This window comes from Malus domestica, chromosome 16 (assembly GCF_042453785.1).
Source record: "Malus domestica chromosome 16, GDT2T_hap1".
NCBI classification, from domain to species: domain Eukaryota; kingdom Viridiplantae; phylum Streptophyta; class Magnoliopsida; order Rosales; family Rosaceae; genus Malus; species Malus domestica.
The window spans coordinates 24,484,465-24,500,315 of NC_091676.1; the positions used below are offsets into that span (position 1 = coordinate 24,484,465).

General features: G+C 43.8%; 2 protein-coding genes across 3 annotated transcripts; one reads left to right on the forward strand and one right to left on the reverse strand.

Annotated features, from left to right (window-relative positions):
• The first annotated feature begins 1,369 nt into the window (after window positions 1-1,369).
• On the forward strand, window positions 1,370-3,716 carry LOC103404074 (uncharacterized). The gene is made up of 2 exons (XM_008342928.4): window positions 1,370-1,719; window positions 3,395-3,716. Exons 1-2 carry the CDS (start codon window positions 1,552-1,554, stop codon window positions 3,440-3,442), a joined length of 216 nt encoding a protein of 71 aa, XP_008341150.1. The 5' UTR covers window positions 1,370-1,551; the 3' UTR covers window positions 3,443-3,716.
• Window positions 3,717-4,188: 472 nt separating this feature from the next.
• LOC103404075 (F-box protein At5g07610-like) lies at window positions 4,189-5,858 on the reverse strand. 2 transcript variants are annotated; one of them, XM_008342930.4, is made up of 2 exons: window positions 5,743-5,858; window positions 4,189-5,650 (listed from the first exon to the last, which is right to left on the reverse strand). In XM_008342930.4, exon 2 carries the CDS (start codon window positions 5,634-5,636, stop codon window positions 4,413-4,415), a length of 1,224 nt encoding a protein of 407 aa, XP_008341152.2. In that variant the 5' UTR covers window positions 5,637-5,650; window positions 5,743-5,858; the 3' UTR covers window positions 4,189-4,412. The 2 variants fall into 2 exon arrangements, with proteins under 2 accessions (XP_008341152.2, XP_017179230.2); XM_017323741.3 differs by having other exon boundaries at window positions 5,739-5,815.
• Window positions 5,859-15,851: the final 9,993 nt, after the last annotated feature.

The window sequence follows — 15,851 nt, forward strand, 5'->3', positions numbered from 1 at the left end:
CGCGTTTCGGGCAAAGAGGTGTTCTTGTTGCACAGCAGCGCTTAGTTTGGTGGGTTAGGTTCACCATTTCTGTCCCTATATGGGTACATACGTTAAGTATGTAATGAGTTCTTATATTTTAGAGATTCACTTTGCGATCCATTATAAATTCAATTTGTCCTTATATTTGTATTATACGGTAGCTGTCCTATTTAACAGCTCAACTAGAAATGCGCTAACTTCACCCTTACTACTTGGATTAAACCAGAAATGATCAAATTTAGATCCTCAATTACTTCCCCAAAGAATTTTATTTTTCAATTGGAAGTCCTTAATGTTTTTGCAATCCAACAAATTGCCACCCAACCCAAGTATGCAATGGCTAATGTATCAAAATAAAAATAATTTTTATAAGGTAACAAATTAAAATAAACATAAGTAATGTAACAACAATAAAATAAATAAAAAAAGGAAAATTAGAATCCCTGCACTTTTCTAATACTCTTTAGAATTATGTGATCCTCATTTTTGAATTTTGAATGGTCTTATCCATTTCAATTAGTGGTTGTTTTCACTATTTTATATTGATATCATGTGAGATAATTAGACGTATTTTCTATTTTCGGAGGCTTGAAGCTAGTACGTTCAGATAATATATTTAAACATACCGAATACGTACCAAGAAGATATATAAAGTAACGTACCAAATATGTTTTTTAAATAAATATAAACGTACCAAAATAATATATAAATGTACCAAATACATACAAAAAAGAAATATGAATGTACCAAATACGTACCGAGAAGATATATAAAGTAACGTACCAAATATGTACCAATGAGAAATAGATGTTTAATCGAGAGGAAATATATGTACCAAATATGTTTTTTTAAATAAATATAAACGAACCAAATACATACAAAAAAGAAAACAAACATACCAAATATGTACCAAGAAGATATATTAAGTAACATATCAAATATGTACCAAGAAGAAATCAACGTTTCATGTGTAATTTGAAAGACTTTTTATTAAAATTGAATACTACAATATTTACCTACAAGATCTAAGGAGTTTTGAGATATTATCTAAGAAAATTAAAAGGTATATTAAATATAATGGCAAGTCGCATTTATGTGTATTTTGAAAGACTTTCTATTGAAATTAAATTCTACAATATTTATCAGCAAGATTTTAGGAGTTTTGATGTATTATCTAGGAATTGAAAGGTATATTTATATAATGGCAAGTTGGGTAATTTAAATTATAAAAAAAAAGGCTACTTCTAATTCATATGGTACTAAATTGTAGGAAGATGTTTAATTAAAACTCTAGAAAGCATAAATGTTTAATCTCAAAATTTTAAAACCAAGTTTTCTGTATCAAAACCCCCCCCATAAAAAACAAAGAAAAAAGAAAAAAGAAAAAATTGAGTTATCGTTGCAGCCAAACAGAGGATTAGACGGACATAGCTGAGCCCGAGCATTTCAATTCAGGTAAATTCGATACAACCCTACAAACAGCAGAGTGTTGCAGGAGAGAGAGAGAGAGAGAGCAGAGACGAGAAGAAAATGGGGGGAGGAATGGAAGCAAACAAGAACAAGTTCATAGAAGAGTGGGGATCCGTCAGAGAAAATCTCGAGCACAACTTCCGCTGGACTCGCCGCAACTTCGCCCTCGTTGGCATCTTCGGCATCGCCATCCCTATCTTGGTTTACAAGGGCATTGTCAGAGACTTCGTAACTCCCTCCCTCTCTCTCGCTCAATAATTTATGTTTATTTACTTATTTAATTTTGGAAATTAAACCGGTGGATCCGTTTGGATTTTGCCTAATCGATCGCATTAGGGTTCCCGATCTCTTGGTTTTTTATTCCTCAATAGCTCGCTTTAGCTGTTTTTTGGTTTAATTTTATAATTTTCAGAGATTATTTGACTTCTAAGATATCATTTTTCTCAAATTATGGAATGTTGATACATTTGGGTTTTGACCCAAATTGCGTTTTAGGAAGGAACAGATGCTTTGGGGTCGTAAAATTAGTGCAGAATCATCGTTTGTGAAGTGTTTGAGCTATATTCTTTTGGCATTTTTAGTTGTTTTGGCAAATTCCATAATTTTTCATAAAAATTGGGTTCGGCATAAATAACCCTTTTGTACTGGGAGTTAAATACACACTGAGAAGCCTTTCTTGCGTGGTGAAATCGTAAGAAAATGCGTAGGCTAGATTGGAAAATGGGTTTGAAATGTCCCTCGGGTCACTTATCCATATTGGAGAGCTGCATCACTGTGGGTTTTAGAGCATTTCTTGGGTTGTGCATTCTGTTGGAAAAATGCCAGTAATATTTCCCTGAGACTGTAACAATTAACATAGATAGTCGAAAAGGTGTCTATGGGTGAAATCTTTTGGTAGGAAAGGGGGTTGAAGGGACAATGTAACGTTGCCTGCCAGAAATCTTCTTATTCCTTATTAGTATTTTCTTTTAGTGGGGAAGGGAGAGATGAAATATATAGGTTTTAGCTAACGTTTTTCTTAGTTTTCTATTTGATTCTTGTTTTGCATCACGTTTCTTTTTCTTGTTAGTTCCTGTTGTATATCAGAAGGTATGGTCCTAGTATGTGAAGCAAGTTGTCCTTTCTGCATCAGTGGTGTCATTATTTTTCATTGTTAGAACCTGTTAGTTGGCAATCAGTTGCCAAATTATCGGATATCTTTTTTGTTGTAAAATCATGTCCTTTGTCCAACTTCTTTTCCTCCCCCAGCCTAGTGATTTCTTTTCTTGTTGCATACTTTATCCCACTTTAGAGGTCGCACTTGGTGTGATGGCAAGTGCCTTCGCCCATGAGCGGTAGGTCTCGGGTTCGAGTCTTGGGAGCAGCCTCTCCATAAATGGGGGTAAGGCTAGCCGACATTCACCTCTCCCAGACCCTGCGTAAAGCGGGAGCCTTGTGCACTGGGTACGACCTTTTTATACTTTATCCCACTTTATATTCATTGTTGGACACTTCTGATTTTCCATGTTCACAATAGTCAGTTGTACTTATTGCAGAGATGAACACATGTAAGGATAAAGGCTTCAAAGTAGACAGATTTTTCAAAAACTTCGAATACTGAAAGTTACTAGTAATATTGAAGACTTATTGTTTTGCAAGATAGGATTAGTCTTGAGCATTAATACTCTTACCCTCGTTTCGTTTATACAACTACAAAAACTTTGATTAGGTACTTATCAGTATACTTATCCCTAGTATTTTGTGTGGTTGCTATGGGTGATGATCACTCATTTATATTGCATCTTTGTCTTTTTGGTGGGTTAATCATTTGAGCGAGTGCTCACACTATCACCGCACAAACAATTTTGACATTCCAGTCTTGCTGTCAACTGATTGACCAACATTTTGTGTTCCATGATGACAGCACATGCAAGATGAGGATGCAGGCAGACCATACAGGAAGTTTATATGAGTAATCTGGGAATGTTTGATAATAACTGTGGGACTAGTCATAGAACGTTTACGAGGCCACAAGTATCCCTCTCCTGGTAGATGGAAAGTGTTTCATTTTCGTTGTTGATCTATGGATCATAATGTCATTCAATTTGGTAAACTTGTGCCTTTTGTGATATTTTCTCCAGTTCAGTTTATCTGAATGAATCCTTGGTTCCTCATTTATTTGTTACTTTTACCCTTCATTTATTCGGTTCGTCTGAATAAGAGATGCGATCATGTTTCTTGAGAAACGGAGGCATATGCATTGGATCGTAGCAGTTGTTGTCACATCGAAGTATATACATTTGATGGTGCATACTTAGATGATTGATCATATTATATTCCGTGGTTCAATTCATATTCTGAAAATAAGGCAAATTTTTTTCTGGCTGTAACACCACCAAGCTTCTAGTAGCACGGTTCATGGTGTCGATTAAACAACTTAAAAAGTCCCAATTTGATCAAAACCAACTAGAAACTAAACGCATGAGCTTCTTCAGTTTGCCATCGGAAGAAATGTAGGAGACAACCGTGCCGAACAAAAACAGCACCTACTCCTATTCCTCTTTCCTTTCTGCTCGAACCACGCTCATAACCCCTGAAACAAGACGCTTGAATCCCCATGCATATCGGCGAACGCCAGTCTCGTAGTACTCGTCAAACTCCGGAGAGGGATGGAATTTGCACTGAGGGATGGAATTAGGGCAACGGAACACATTTACATAAGCTAAACAAGTCTTACTTGAGAGAAGTAGAGGAAATTAAGCGCTCAAATGGGACAGTAGTGTGCGTGAATGGCTAGACATTCGACCATTTGTACCTATGATCTACCCTGGCGTCATTTCACAAGCACCTTCTATGACATTGAGCAAAAGAAGTGAGATGAACAAAAGCAGACTACGAAATTAAGACAACGAAACACGCTTACATCAACAAGGGAATTGTGCTCAAACAGGACAGAGAGTCTCTATGAATGGAAAGGCATTCTCCCATTCACACTCAGCTTTCTCATATGGAACTAGACACATGAGCTGCTTCAACGAACCATCCTTCAATCTGTAAGAGAATAACCTACCACAAACAAATAGCACCAGTTCCGATTCCACCTGCCTTTCTGCTTCTGCTTCAACCATTCTCAAAACCGAAACACGAAACCATTCGCTGCCAACCCCATACATATCACAGAATTCAACTCTAAAGGTAGCAAGATTGACACGGTGCCTCAGCCGCCAACCAGAGTAATCCTCCTCCAACTCCAACACATCAAATTCCACATCCGAGGTCGTGTGCATTATCAACTGCAGCTGGCCCCGAGACTCCCCAAAATACTGGATAGTGTTACGGGTTAGGTATCGCGGCATGGGAATCGGGTTCAAGCACTCTTCGTCCACATCGAAACAAAGGGAAGTCTGCTCCTCACTGTACCAGTGAATTGCCCGCCTAAAAAACACAGGGGCACCGAAATGTGTTGCTTCTGGTGGATCAAAATTGATTAGAGACGGCTTCCAAGCGTTGTTCTGGGATTCATAAACACGAAGCGAATATACTTCGTCAGCGCCATTCGAGCTCCTCAGTACACACACTATCTTGAAGTGGGGTGAATGAGTCGGATCAAAAGCCATATTCACACCCTCTATCTCTGCGCAACCAACTTCATCGCTCGGAAGATTAATGGTCTTGAACTGCATGGTGATGGGATTACAAACAAAGATTCTAATCCCACAATCATCCTCACTAACAGAAGTAATAAAATCATGTGGGATACCAAAATCAAACGCTGTGTTCTTGAAATCGGGGTCGTCCGTAAGGTAGGCAGAGGAGCACAAGAGCAACCCATTACAGGATTGAAGGATTTTGATGCGTGGAACACCCAGATAACTCAGATACGGAGGGGGATTCGCATCGAATTTGGGGTGATTCGAGTGAGTGAAAGAGACATATTGGAATTCTGGGGTGGGCAAGTAGTCATTGTTCAAGAGGAGGCCGGAGGGGGCGAGAGTACCTTGGCAGCGGACTTGGGCGGCGATGAATTGGGGGCAGGAGATGAGAGAGAGCCAGTGGGTTGATACGCATTTGAAGCGGACGAGGGATTTTGTGGGCAGTCGGAGGAGGATTTGTGTGAGTATGTCTTGGCTGTTGGCGACGGCTTCTCCGGGCGATGAGATTGCCATCTACGTCCGAATCCCTGCAAAGCAAGAAGTGGAAAATGGCAGTGAGAAGAGAAGAATGAAGTTGCAGGGAAGGATAAAATAGACTTCGACGAGGGTTTAAACCTACGGAGTGAATGTAGCGGGTGGAAATCTACGGACGTATGAGGAGATTTTGGGGTTATGCAATCGGGGTAAAATGCCCACTGAACTATTGACGGTTGAAATTTACCTCCTGAACTATACATATGAGAGGATTTTAGGGTTATGCAATCGGGGTAAAATGCCCACTGAACTATTATTACTAGTTGAAATTCACCTTCTGAACTATTTTTTGATAAATTAATTTTCTGAATTATTTTAAAATAGCTAATTAACCCCTTGCGGTTAGGTTTCATCCACTATTCTGTCAAATTCAAAGACAAATTAATCATTTCATTATCAATTCTTACTTGTCAATGATAACTACCAATAAAATTATGACACATGAACACAAAATAATGTGTAAAACATATAGCATAATAAGTAAATAAAATGTAAAAAAACCAAATGTTTACCCATTTCATATTGTTATTACACATTATTTTGTATCCATATGTCATAAATTTATTGGTTGTTATAGTTGACAAGTAAGAATTAATAATGAAATGACTAATTTGCCCTTGAATTTGACAAAATAGTGGATGGAATCTAACGACAAGGGGTTACTTGGCTAATTCCAAATAGTTACGGGCTTAATTTACCAAAAAAATAGCTTAGGGGGTCAATTTCAACTGGGGTAATAATTCAAGGGGTCAAATAGCAGTTTTGTCACATCCCGGCCGAGGGTCCACCACATCCCGGGCCCGCTCCACCACCGTAGCATGATATTGTCCATTTTGGGCCCCGACCACGCCCTCACGATTTTGTTTCTGGGAACTCACACGAAAACTTCCCAGTAGGTTACCCATCTTGGGATTACTCTCGTACGAACTCGTGTAACTTCGGAGTTCTTACGGAACTTGAAGCTAGTGAGCTCCCAAAAGGCCTCGTGCTAGGTAAAGATAAGAATATACATATAAGGCTTACATGATCCTCACCCCTGGGCGATGTGAAATCTTACAATCCACCCCCCTTAGGGGCCCGACGTCCTCGTCGGCACACTTCCAGCCAGGGATTGGCTTTGATACCATTTGTCACATCCCGACCCAGGTCCACCACATCTCGGGCCCGTTCCATCACCGTAGCACGATATTGTCCGCTTTGGGCTTACCATTCCCTCACGGTTTTGTTTTTAGGAACTCACGAGCAACTTCCCAGTCGGTCACCCATCCTGGAAGTGCTCTGGTCTCCTTCTCACTTAACTTTGGAATTCCTACGGAACCCGAAGCTAGTGAGCTCCCAAAAGGCCTCGTGCTAGGTAGAGATGAGAATATACATATAAGGCTTAAATGATTCTCACCCTTGGGTGATGTGGGATCTTACAAGTTTACCCTTTGCAATCGTAAGGTTTTTTTGGCAACGAAGGAAAGGAATGAAATGAATTAGCAACACCCACTACCCAATCAAGCCAAGTTAAGTTGGATGACTACTCACTTAGTACTATGGTCTAGTGGTATTGCTTTTCACTTGGAACTGAGGGGTTTTAGGTTCGAATCTTGAGAAGGTGAACTCAATACTAAATTAGGTTTCTCATTGTATGGCTTACTCGAACTCCTCATCTCCTTAGTGTAAAAATATATCAGGTGCTAAAAAAAACAAAGTTGAAAGGATCACCCAAATTCAATGATACTTGAATTTTCGATTTTAATGTTTAAGACTAAATATTGGCACACATTATTGCAACATCCGACTGTCATTTAGTTTCAGTTTACCTCCTGAAACCACCATTTCAACTTTTTTTTGTCTCACTTCACTTCATTCTGTTAAAGAAACATTAACTTCAAGGGTATTTTGGCATTTTACGTTTTACACACCTTTTTGTCTTGCTTCCATTCTGCCCTTCAGTTCAATCAATTGATCTTCTTGGCGAAACAAATTAGAGTTCATTAAAGAAGAAAACGTAATTTAGGAAGTTGACGCTTAATCATGGGGACTATAGCAGCTCATCGTAATCATGGAGAAAAGCAACCATTTTATTGTAAGTTAAGGTAGAAATGGTAACTTATTGCCAATGTGGTTTCTATCTGATATGATCAATGAATTTGTAGCCATTGTCTAGAGTATGATGTCTGTGTATGTTAGTTTTTGATGAATTCGTAGTCATTTCCGAAGTATGAGGTGTTAGTTTTACATTGATGGGAATTTTTGTGCTCTATGCTTGTCGTTCACTATGAAAAATAAAGTAGTCACTGCGGTCTGTCATTGTTGTTAGCTATGGTAGTTATTGATTAACAGGTTGGCCCAAAAGGTAAACAAATGTGTTGCTTGGTCTTAACGTTGATATTAATTATTGATGAAAGACAAATATGCAATATTGTGGGGTTGCATTGATGAGTTGAAGACCACAAATTTGGGAACTACAGTGAAGTTAAGTCAGAAATGAGTGGTGATGGACCAAGATTTCAGTGGAAGATTTCAAGGGGTCTACATCTGCTTAGAAAACTGAAATAGTGAAACTGACAGAAGGCTAGAAGAATTGATTGCAGTAGTTGAATAGTTTTCTATATTCATCAACAGCAAAGAGACCAACATATATACAAATACGTTAATCCAATCATGCCGTCTTCTATGGCACAGGAAACCTGGTCCACCTAAAGTGGGATTGGATTTGACCTAGCTAATATAAGAAGGTAAATATCCTACTGTGGATGCAAATTTCTTCCTCCTCGATCTTGGACGATTTTGCACCTACAAAATAATTAACACCTTAGGTTAAGGCCAAGAGCCTCATGCGCCCACGATGAATGGGGGGGCTTTAGCCGAAGAACCTCCGATGCCAAAGTTAGAATTTAGAGAGAAAGAGTGTTTAGAGAATTTTGGGATTTTTGCCAAAGTGTTGGAATTGATTCTTTGATGAGAATAGGTGCCTATTTATAGAGTTAGGAGGTGGCTAGGGTTTTTAGGTTTAATTTCGGTTTAATTAGCCAATTTATTTGGCTATTTAAACATAAAATGAATGTTTTGGTGGTTTTTGGAATTAATTGGCTAGTTAATTAGGGTAATTAAAAAGGGAAAATGGTGGAAAAGGTAGAGAATATGATAGGCTCTTTTTGGATGGGAATGGGTGGACCTTGGTGTGATTTTGGGGTGATTTGGTGATATAAATAGCCTTTAATATATTGATTATATTAATTGGTTGAGGATGTTATGGAATGTTTGAAATAAATGGCTAATTGAATAAGGAAAAAATGAGGTAAAAACATATATGAAATAGGTTTTGAATTGTTACCCATTTTGGGTACTCCTGACTTGGTTGATGGATGATTCTCCACTGCTCGCGTGTAGGAGACCCGGTATGCCTCGAGGGTATTTTTGTCCTATTTTGTCCAAAAATCCACATGTCGCCTAGTGAATATTTTTGGCTCCACAAATGCCCCCACACCTGTTGGGCTGCTCGTAGGAAAGGGCAGCAGGTGTAGAGATCTTATTGCTTTAGGAAACGTAGGATTGCTTCTTATTTTGATATTGATTCTCTCTTTAATTGGAAATTAGGCCTTTCTAGGAAAGGGAAATAAACTTCACTCAAAGCCTATTTAAGTCCACCTTAAGTGGGTTATTAAATCAACTTTGGAGAGCAATTTATTCTACCCCACAAGAGAGAAAGTTAGAGGATATTTGTTCCCCCTCCTCTAGCAATCTTCTACATCTTGCCCGTGCAAAGGACCGTCTTTCGTTGATTTCTTCATCTTCTCTGTGCCGCACCGATGTAAGAAAAATTTAATTTTTCTTGCCTTCTTCTTGGATTAGTGCTATTGCGGGGCAGCCGTCGAGGTGGTGCAGTACGTCGGCTGGCAGGGGCCAGGAGTTGGCTCGGCATGGGCCGATGAGATGTCATGGCAGGGACCACTGCTTGGGCAGGCTTAGCTTGGCTTGAGCCAAGGGCAGCTTGTGCGGCTGGGGTCGCGGATTGTGGCGCTGGGGCGCAGTGCTAGGCGAGCCGCATGGCTCATGTCCTTTGGGCTCTTGGACTTGACTCGGGCCAGGCTGGTGATTGAGAGAAATGAGGAGATTGTGGGCCTCATGGGTTGCTGGAATGTTGGGTATGCAGGCCTTCTGCCTGCTGGAATGCTGGTTGAGCTCCCCTGTTGAGTACCATAAATGTCGTTGGCTACTTAGTCCTCTTCGCTGAGAGAAATGTGGGCTGCTCCCGAAAGAGGAGGTGAGTAGAATCAAGGCAGATGCATTGGCTCGTCCAATCACTGTTGTGGATCTTGCTACAAGTGAAGGTAGGAAAAGGGATCTTCCCTGCCTGCTCAAGAGCTGCCGGCTGAGAAAAAACCAAAGGCTTCTTTCGCTCGCACGGGTTCGCCGACTGCCTTCAGGCTTGTGATTGACTTGACTTTTTCCAAGGGGACGAAAAATGAGGCTGATAGATCTGAGCATGTGGCGCCTTTGGAGAGGTTTGCTATTATGAAGAGCGATAAGGTTGACTCTGCTGCTAAAGTGGCGTCAAGGCCCATTCCTTATGTTGTTGAGACTAATTCGCCTGCTGGGAATGAGGAGACTGCTCACGTAGGCAGCTGTGAGAAATCCATTAAGCCTGCTTATGGGGAGGCCGCTGAGATCTATGTGCTTTTGAAACCAGATCTCTTAAAAACATGGATGCTTGTGCGAAGTTTGTTGATGGCGTTAGAAAGGTGTTTGCCCAAGCTCGTTTGCGAAGCATACGACCCAATTATATAATGACTTCTCTACTTGCTATGATGCAGATATAGCAAGGCTACTAAGGAGACGGCTATGGCAAATTCTGAGCTCGTTGCTTTGAAGGGGTCTCATATGTCTGCCCCCACTCCTTTGCAGCTTGGAACCGTTCGCCAAAAGATCGTTGACTTGAAGACTAGGCTTGACGCGATCCAAGTTAAGCATGAAAGTGCATAGAAGGAGATTGGATGTTACATACCTCAGATTCAAGATCTTGAGTTTGCAGTTTCTGAGTTTCGTTTCGCTGCTTATGCTAAGAAGGTAGTGGATGAGCTGCAGTGCGTCCGTGTTAGTCTGCTTAAGAAGAATGAGCAGCTGAAGGGTGAGAATGATGGGCTTGAGGTTTTAAGACCTTCTCTATTTCTCCGGAAGACTTGCTTGCTTTTACTTTTAAGGCTTCCATTGGTGAAGTAGTTGGAGAAGTTAGTGCCCAGGCTGGGCAGTCGGGGGTGAAGCACCGGATGATGCCGCTGCTAAGAGCATTACGGCTGCTGAAGGTGTAGCGACCGAGTAGTCGTGGGATGTCCAAGCTGGTGTAGTGTAGTATTCTACGTAGCCTTTAGGATTTTCTTTGTTTTTCCTTGTAGCTCTTGTTTTTCTTGAACTCATTCGGCCTTTGCTAGTTGTTTATAAACATGTTTTCCTTCATCTTCGCTTCTTTTGTTCACGCTTTAACCTTTAGACTTGATAGACCAGTGGCAGGCATGCTACTTTTTTATAAGCAGACAAGCTCACGTAGCCTATGCAGCCGTAGGTGTTGGTGTAGAACTTTGCAAAGTTGTTAGCCATAGGGTTGGCAGCCGGATGCCTTACTTACAGAAGCAGACAAGTCCGCGTAACCACTAGGCTGTTAACCTTGACTTTCTTCAATTCCGTAGGTTGCGTAGCAAGTATCACAACACTTTAGGACTTGGTGTAGGTTGTTCCGCGCTTGGCAGAGGTGAAGCTTATCGACTACGTAGCATGTCGGCAGTGGATAAAACTTCGTATATTCACGCTAGCTTGTTTAACTTTTCATAAGAATGTGCAGTTGTATAAGTCTAGCGCGGCTTTACTGCTCGAAAGGCAAGCCGTAGGCAGTCTTCCGGAATCCGTAGGCTACCTTAGTGCATTCGGTAGCAGCTTTAGGGTTCCAGGGCAGTCGTCTGTAGGGCGTACTGCATAATGTGACCCCTCCATCTCTAGGGCTCGGTTCCCTACGGATTAGGCCAAGAGGCCCAAAATCCTTCAGTTAGCTAAGCCTTGAAAAATACCATTGTGGCTACTTCTAGGAATCCCGGCGTAAGCCATCGTGCATCTAGTTATACTAGGGCAGCCAGGCTCATCCACGTTTGGATATTCGGAGTGTAAAGTTTATCCTCCCGTCTTGGAGAGCTAACCCATATGGGTGTCGGGGAATTGGTTTACCCTCTCGCACTGGAGAGCATGGTTGGTCCTTTGGGGGGCGCAATTCCTGTGATGAGTCCCTAAGAAGGGCGCATTCTTCTTTTGAAGTGCAGGAATGATCAGTTGTTGTAAGCATGCAGCCGAGCCAAGTTGTGATTACTTCTGAATTTCTCATTGAAAAATGAGTGAAACGAACGAGAACTTAACTGTAAGGTAGGAACTGCATAACAACTGGATAGTCCTCAGTTTGTGAGGTGGTGCCCGTCGAGCTATTTGAGTCTTCAGGCTTTGATGTAGCAGGAGGTCACACATGGTACTTCCTCATATTGTAGGCGTTCCACTGCTTTTCGATCTTTTTGTCGTTTCATGGTGGCGAAGATGTAATTACTCTTGCCGCCTACTCTGCTGAGCTTGTATGGACCTTCCCAGATGAGATCCATATTTTTAGATGTTTCGGCCTGCCTATTGCCTTGAGGATATCTCGGCATGGACATATGCTGCTTGATGCCATACTTTTTGAAGAATTTCGCCAAATCTTTGCCCACGAATTGCAGGCCGTTGTTGGTGACGATGGATTAAGGGATGCCAAATCGGTAAATGATGTTCCTCTATATGAAGCGCTCTATGTCCGTCTGAATCGTGGTCGTCATAGGCTATGCTTCCACCTATTTGGTGAAGTAGTCGGTTGCCACGAACCACGGCTGCTCGCAAGCCTTTGTAGTTGGATGCGTCGTTGACATGCGAATGCCAGAAATCTCCATTAAGGGAATATGTGCAGCTAAAGTGTGCTCGACTGCCTTCGGGGCATCGTTGGGCCGAGTTGTTACGTTCGTCAGAAAACTTTGCATCTGCCAGGGTCTACGCCTTTATCGTCGCCGGTTTGGATTCGGCAGAATAGTGCGTCATGATGATGACTGCAGGTAACTGTAGAATCCAGGTAGTCGGGCCCCCAGCTCTTCTCGCATGATGGTAGAGCTTATTGCTACTTTAGATACCGTCAAACATGCGAATAAGTCCTCTGCTGCTTCTAGGGAGGTGATGTCGGGTACTTCTTCAAGTCCTTGAATGTGCATTGGCGAGCCTCATCCCAAAGTGCATGCTTCTCTGCTAAAGCAAAAGAGTCTGCCAGAGTTAGATCTTCTTTCATGATCAATTTTTCCGAATAGCGGGTGGTCTGCTGGAAGTCCTTTTTGGAAGGCTGAGCTATCGAGTCGTTGCATCCGACTATTTTTGCCTTCTCTATTTTGAACCTCCTCACATAGTCGCGAAGCGACTCCTTTGGGTTCTTCTTGACGTCGAACAAATGGTCAGACTTCTTTTTGATCGAGCGATATGATGAATATTCTTTGGTGAAAACCAAAGAAAGTTCGTAGAAATTCCGGATGGATTGTGGCGGCAGGGTGTAGAACCAATCTTGCGCCTCGCCTTGTAGAGTGGTGGCGAATATCTTGCACATGAGATCATCGTTGTTTCGATAAAGGATCATTGCGCTTTGGTAACGTTTTAAGTGTCTCTCCGGGTCTTCATCCTCTTTGAAAGATGTGAAATGTGGCATGCTGAACTCGCGTGGAGGCTCTGCCTCCTCGATCTCCTCCGTGAAGGGTGACCTGCTTATGTTGATTATGTTCCGTCGTAGTGCCTCGTCGGTAACCTCGTTGCGTTGGAAATCATGCAATCGCTTGGTCAAGAGTCTCTCTACTTCTTCCTGAATTTTCCTTTGTTGGGGTAGCGGAGCTCTCGGCTGCCCCCAGTCATGACTTGCTGGTCTAGGCTGCTCTTCCATGTGTTTGGCTCGTCTATGCCTCGGATGCCGTGCATGTGGTGCGTTCCTAGTAGGCGAGCGAGTTCTTCGCAGGCTGCTGGTTGAACTTGAGCTGGATTGAGTGACTACTTCTCTCCGTCCGTCGTGCTGCCTACTCTGATGTGAGGTGGAGGACGCTCCTTGTGGGCTTAGCTGCGAATAGACACTTTGCCCGGAAGGTTGCTCATGTTGACTATCGGAGTATGACCCCAACCGTGAATGTATGCTCATCCGTGGGCCTAGTCGAGAGTGCATGCTCCCTCGCGCTCTAAGACGGGAATGTACACTGCCCAAACGTTCGGCTCATGGCTGGTCGAGTGGCTTCTTACCGGGACGCTGCTGGAAATGTTCGTCTGCCCTTGTCCTACTTCGGGATACCTCGTCCGGGGCACGTTGGATCCTGATACGTTGCAAAAGTTGATTCACCAAGGTTTTCTGTTGTGCAAGGGCGCTCGTCAACTCTATGACTTGTCGAGACAAGTGTTGTTCGCCATTTGGATTGGAAGAGCTTGGAAGGAATGCGCCTCCTTGGGCAGTGGAAATGTGGTAGACTCCGGGCGCGAGATTTGAGTTGGGAAATGTCAAATCCGTAAAAAAATGTGGTGAGAATGCCCCCGGCTCGATGGTAGGTCCGGATGGTTGAGATAGTCTTGGGCCGACTTGGGCTGCTTGGAAAGCCACGGGAGTAGGCTCGGTCGTGAGAGTGGGCTGCTCGAAAGAAGCAGGCTGGACCACGGGAGTGGGTTGCTCGTCGGGAGCAAGCTGGGTCATGAGCAGGCTGCTTGGCAGGAGCAGGCTGGGCCACGGGAGTGGGCTGCTTGGCAGGAGCAGGCTGGGCCACCGGAGTGGGCTGCTCGACGAAAGCAGGCTGGGCCACGGGAGTGGGTTGCTCGTCGGGAGCAGGCTGGGTCACGAGAGCAGGCTGCTTGGCAGGCAGGAGCAGGCTGGGCCACGGGAGTGGGCTGCTTGGCAGGAGCCGGCTGGGCCACCGGAATGGGCTGCTCGACGAAAGCAGGCTGGGCCACGGGAGTGGGCTGCTCGTCGGGAGCAGGCTGGTTCACGAGAGCAGGCTGCTTGGCAGGAGCAGGTTGGGCCGTGAGAGTGGGTTGCTCGTCGGGAACAGGCTGGGTCACGAGAGCAGGCTGCTTGGCGAGAGCAAGCTGCTTGGCAGGAGCAGGCTGGGCCACGTGAGTGGGCTGCTTGGCAGGAGCCGGCTGGGCCACCGGAGTAGGCTGCTCGACGAAAGCAGGCTGGGCCACGGGAGTGGGCTACTCGTCGGGAGCAGGCTGGGTCATGAAAGCAGGCTGCTCGGCAGGAGCAGGTTGGGCCGTGAGAGTGGGTTGCTTGACGGGAGCAGGCTGGATCATGGAAGCAGGCTGCTCAATGCGCGGTGCATGTGAATGCGAGGCTTGGGCTTGGGTCCACGTAAACTTGGATGGCACGGCTTGGATCGTGGTCTTGGTACCGTGAGCCTTGGATGGCACGGCTCGGGCCGTGGTGAAGGCTCCATGGACCTCGCCACGAGTGGCTACCGAAGTAGCCACCGCGGTGGTTCCCATGGTGGCCGTGGTGAAGGCACCATGGACCTCGCCGTGGATGGCTACCGAGGTAGCCACCGCGGTGGTTCCCATGGTGGAAACTCGTGGTGGTGATGCCGCTCCCCTTATTGTTGCATTTTGCCTCACGGATCTCCGGGCCGTGGTGAAGGCTCCATGGACCTCGCCACGAGTGGCTACTGAAGTAGCCACCGCGGTGGTTCCCATGGTGGCCGTGGTGAAGGCACCATGGACCTCGCCGCGGGTGGCTACCGAGGTAGCCACCATGGTGGTTCCCATGGTGGAAGCTCGTGATGATGATGCCGCTCCCCTTATTGTCGCATTTAGCCTCACGGATCTCTGCAATCCCATTTCTTGAACATTAGACTTTTCACTTGTGGAATTTTCTAAATTTCTAGCCATTATATTTTTCTTATACGTTTTATCAAAGAACCTTTGCAAGTAAAAAATTCTAATAATAAGAACGTATGAAAAATATTCAAATGGACTAGAAAATAAAGAAAAAACCTTTTTGTGCGAGAGTCTTCTACGAGTATAGATTTCAACTCTCAATGAAAGCACCAATTTGTGGATGCAAATTTCTTCCTCCTCGATCTTGGACGATTTTGCACCTACAAAATAATTAACACCTTAGGTTAAGGCCAAGAGCCTCAC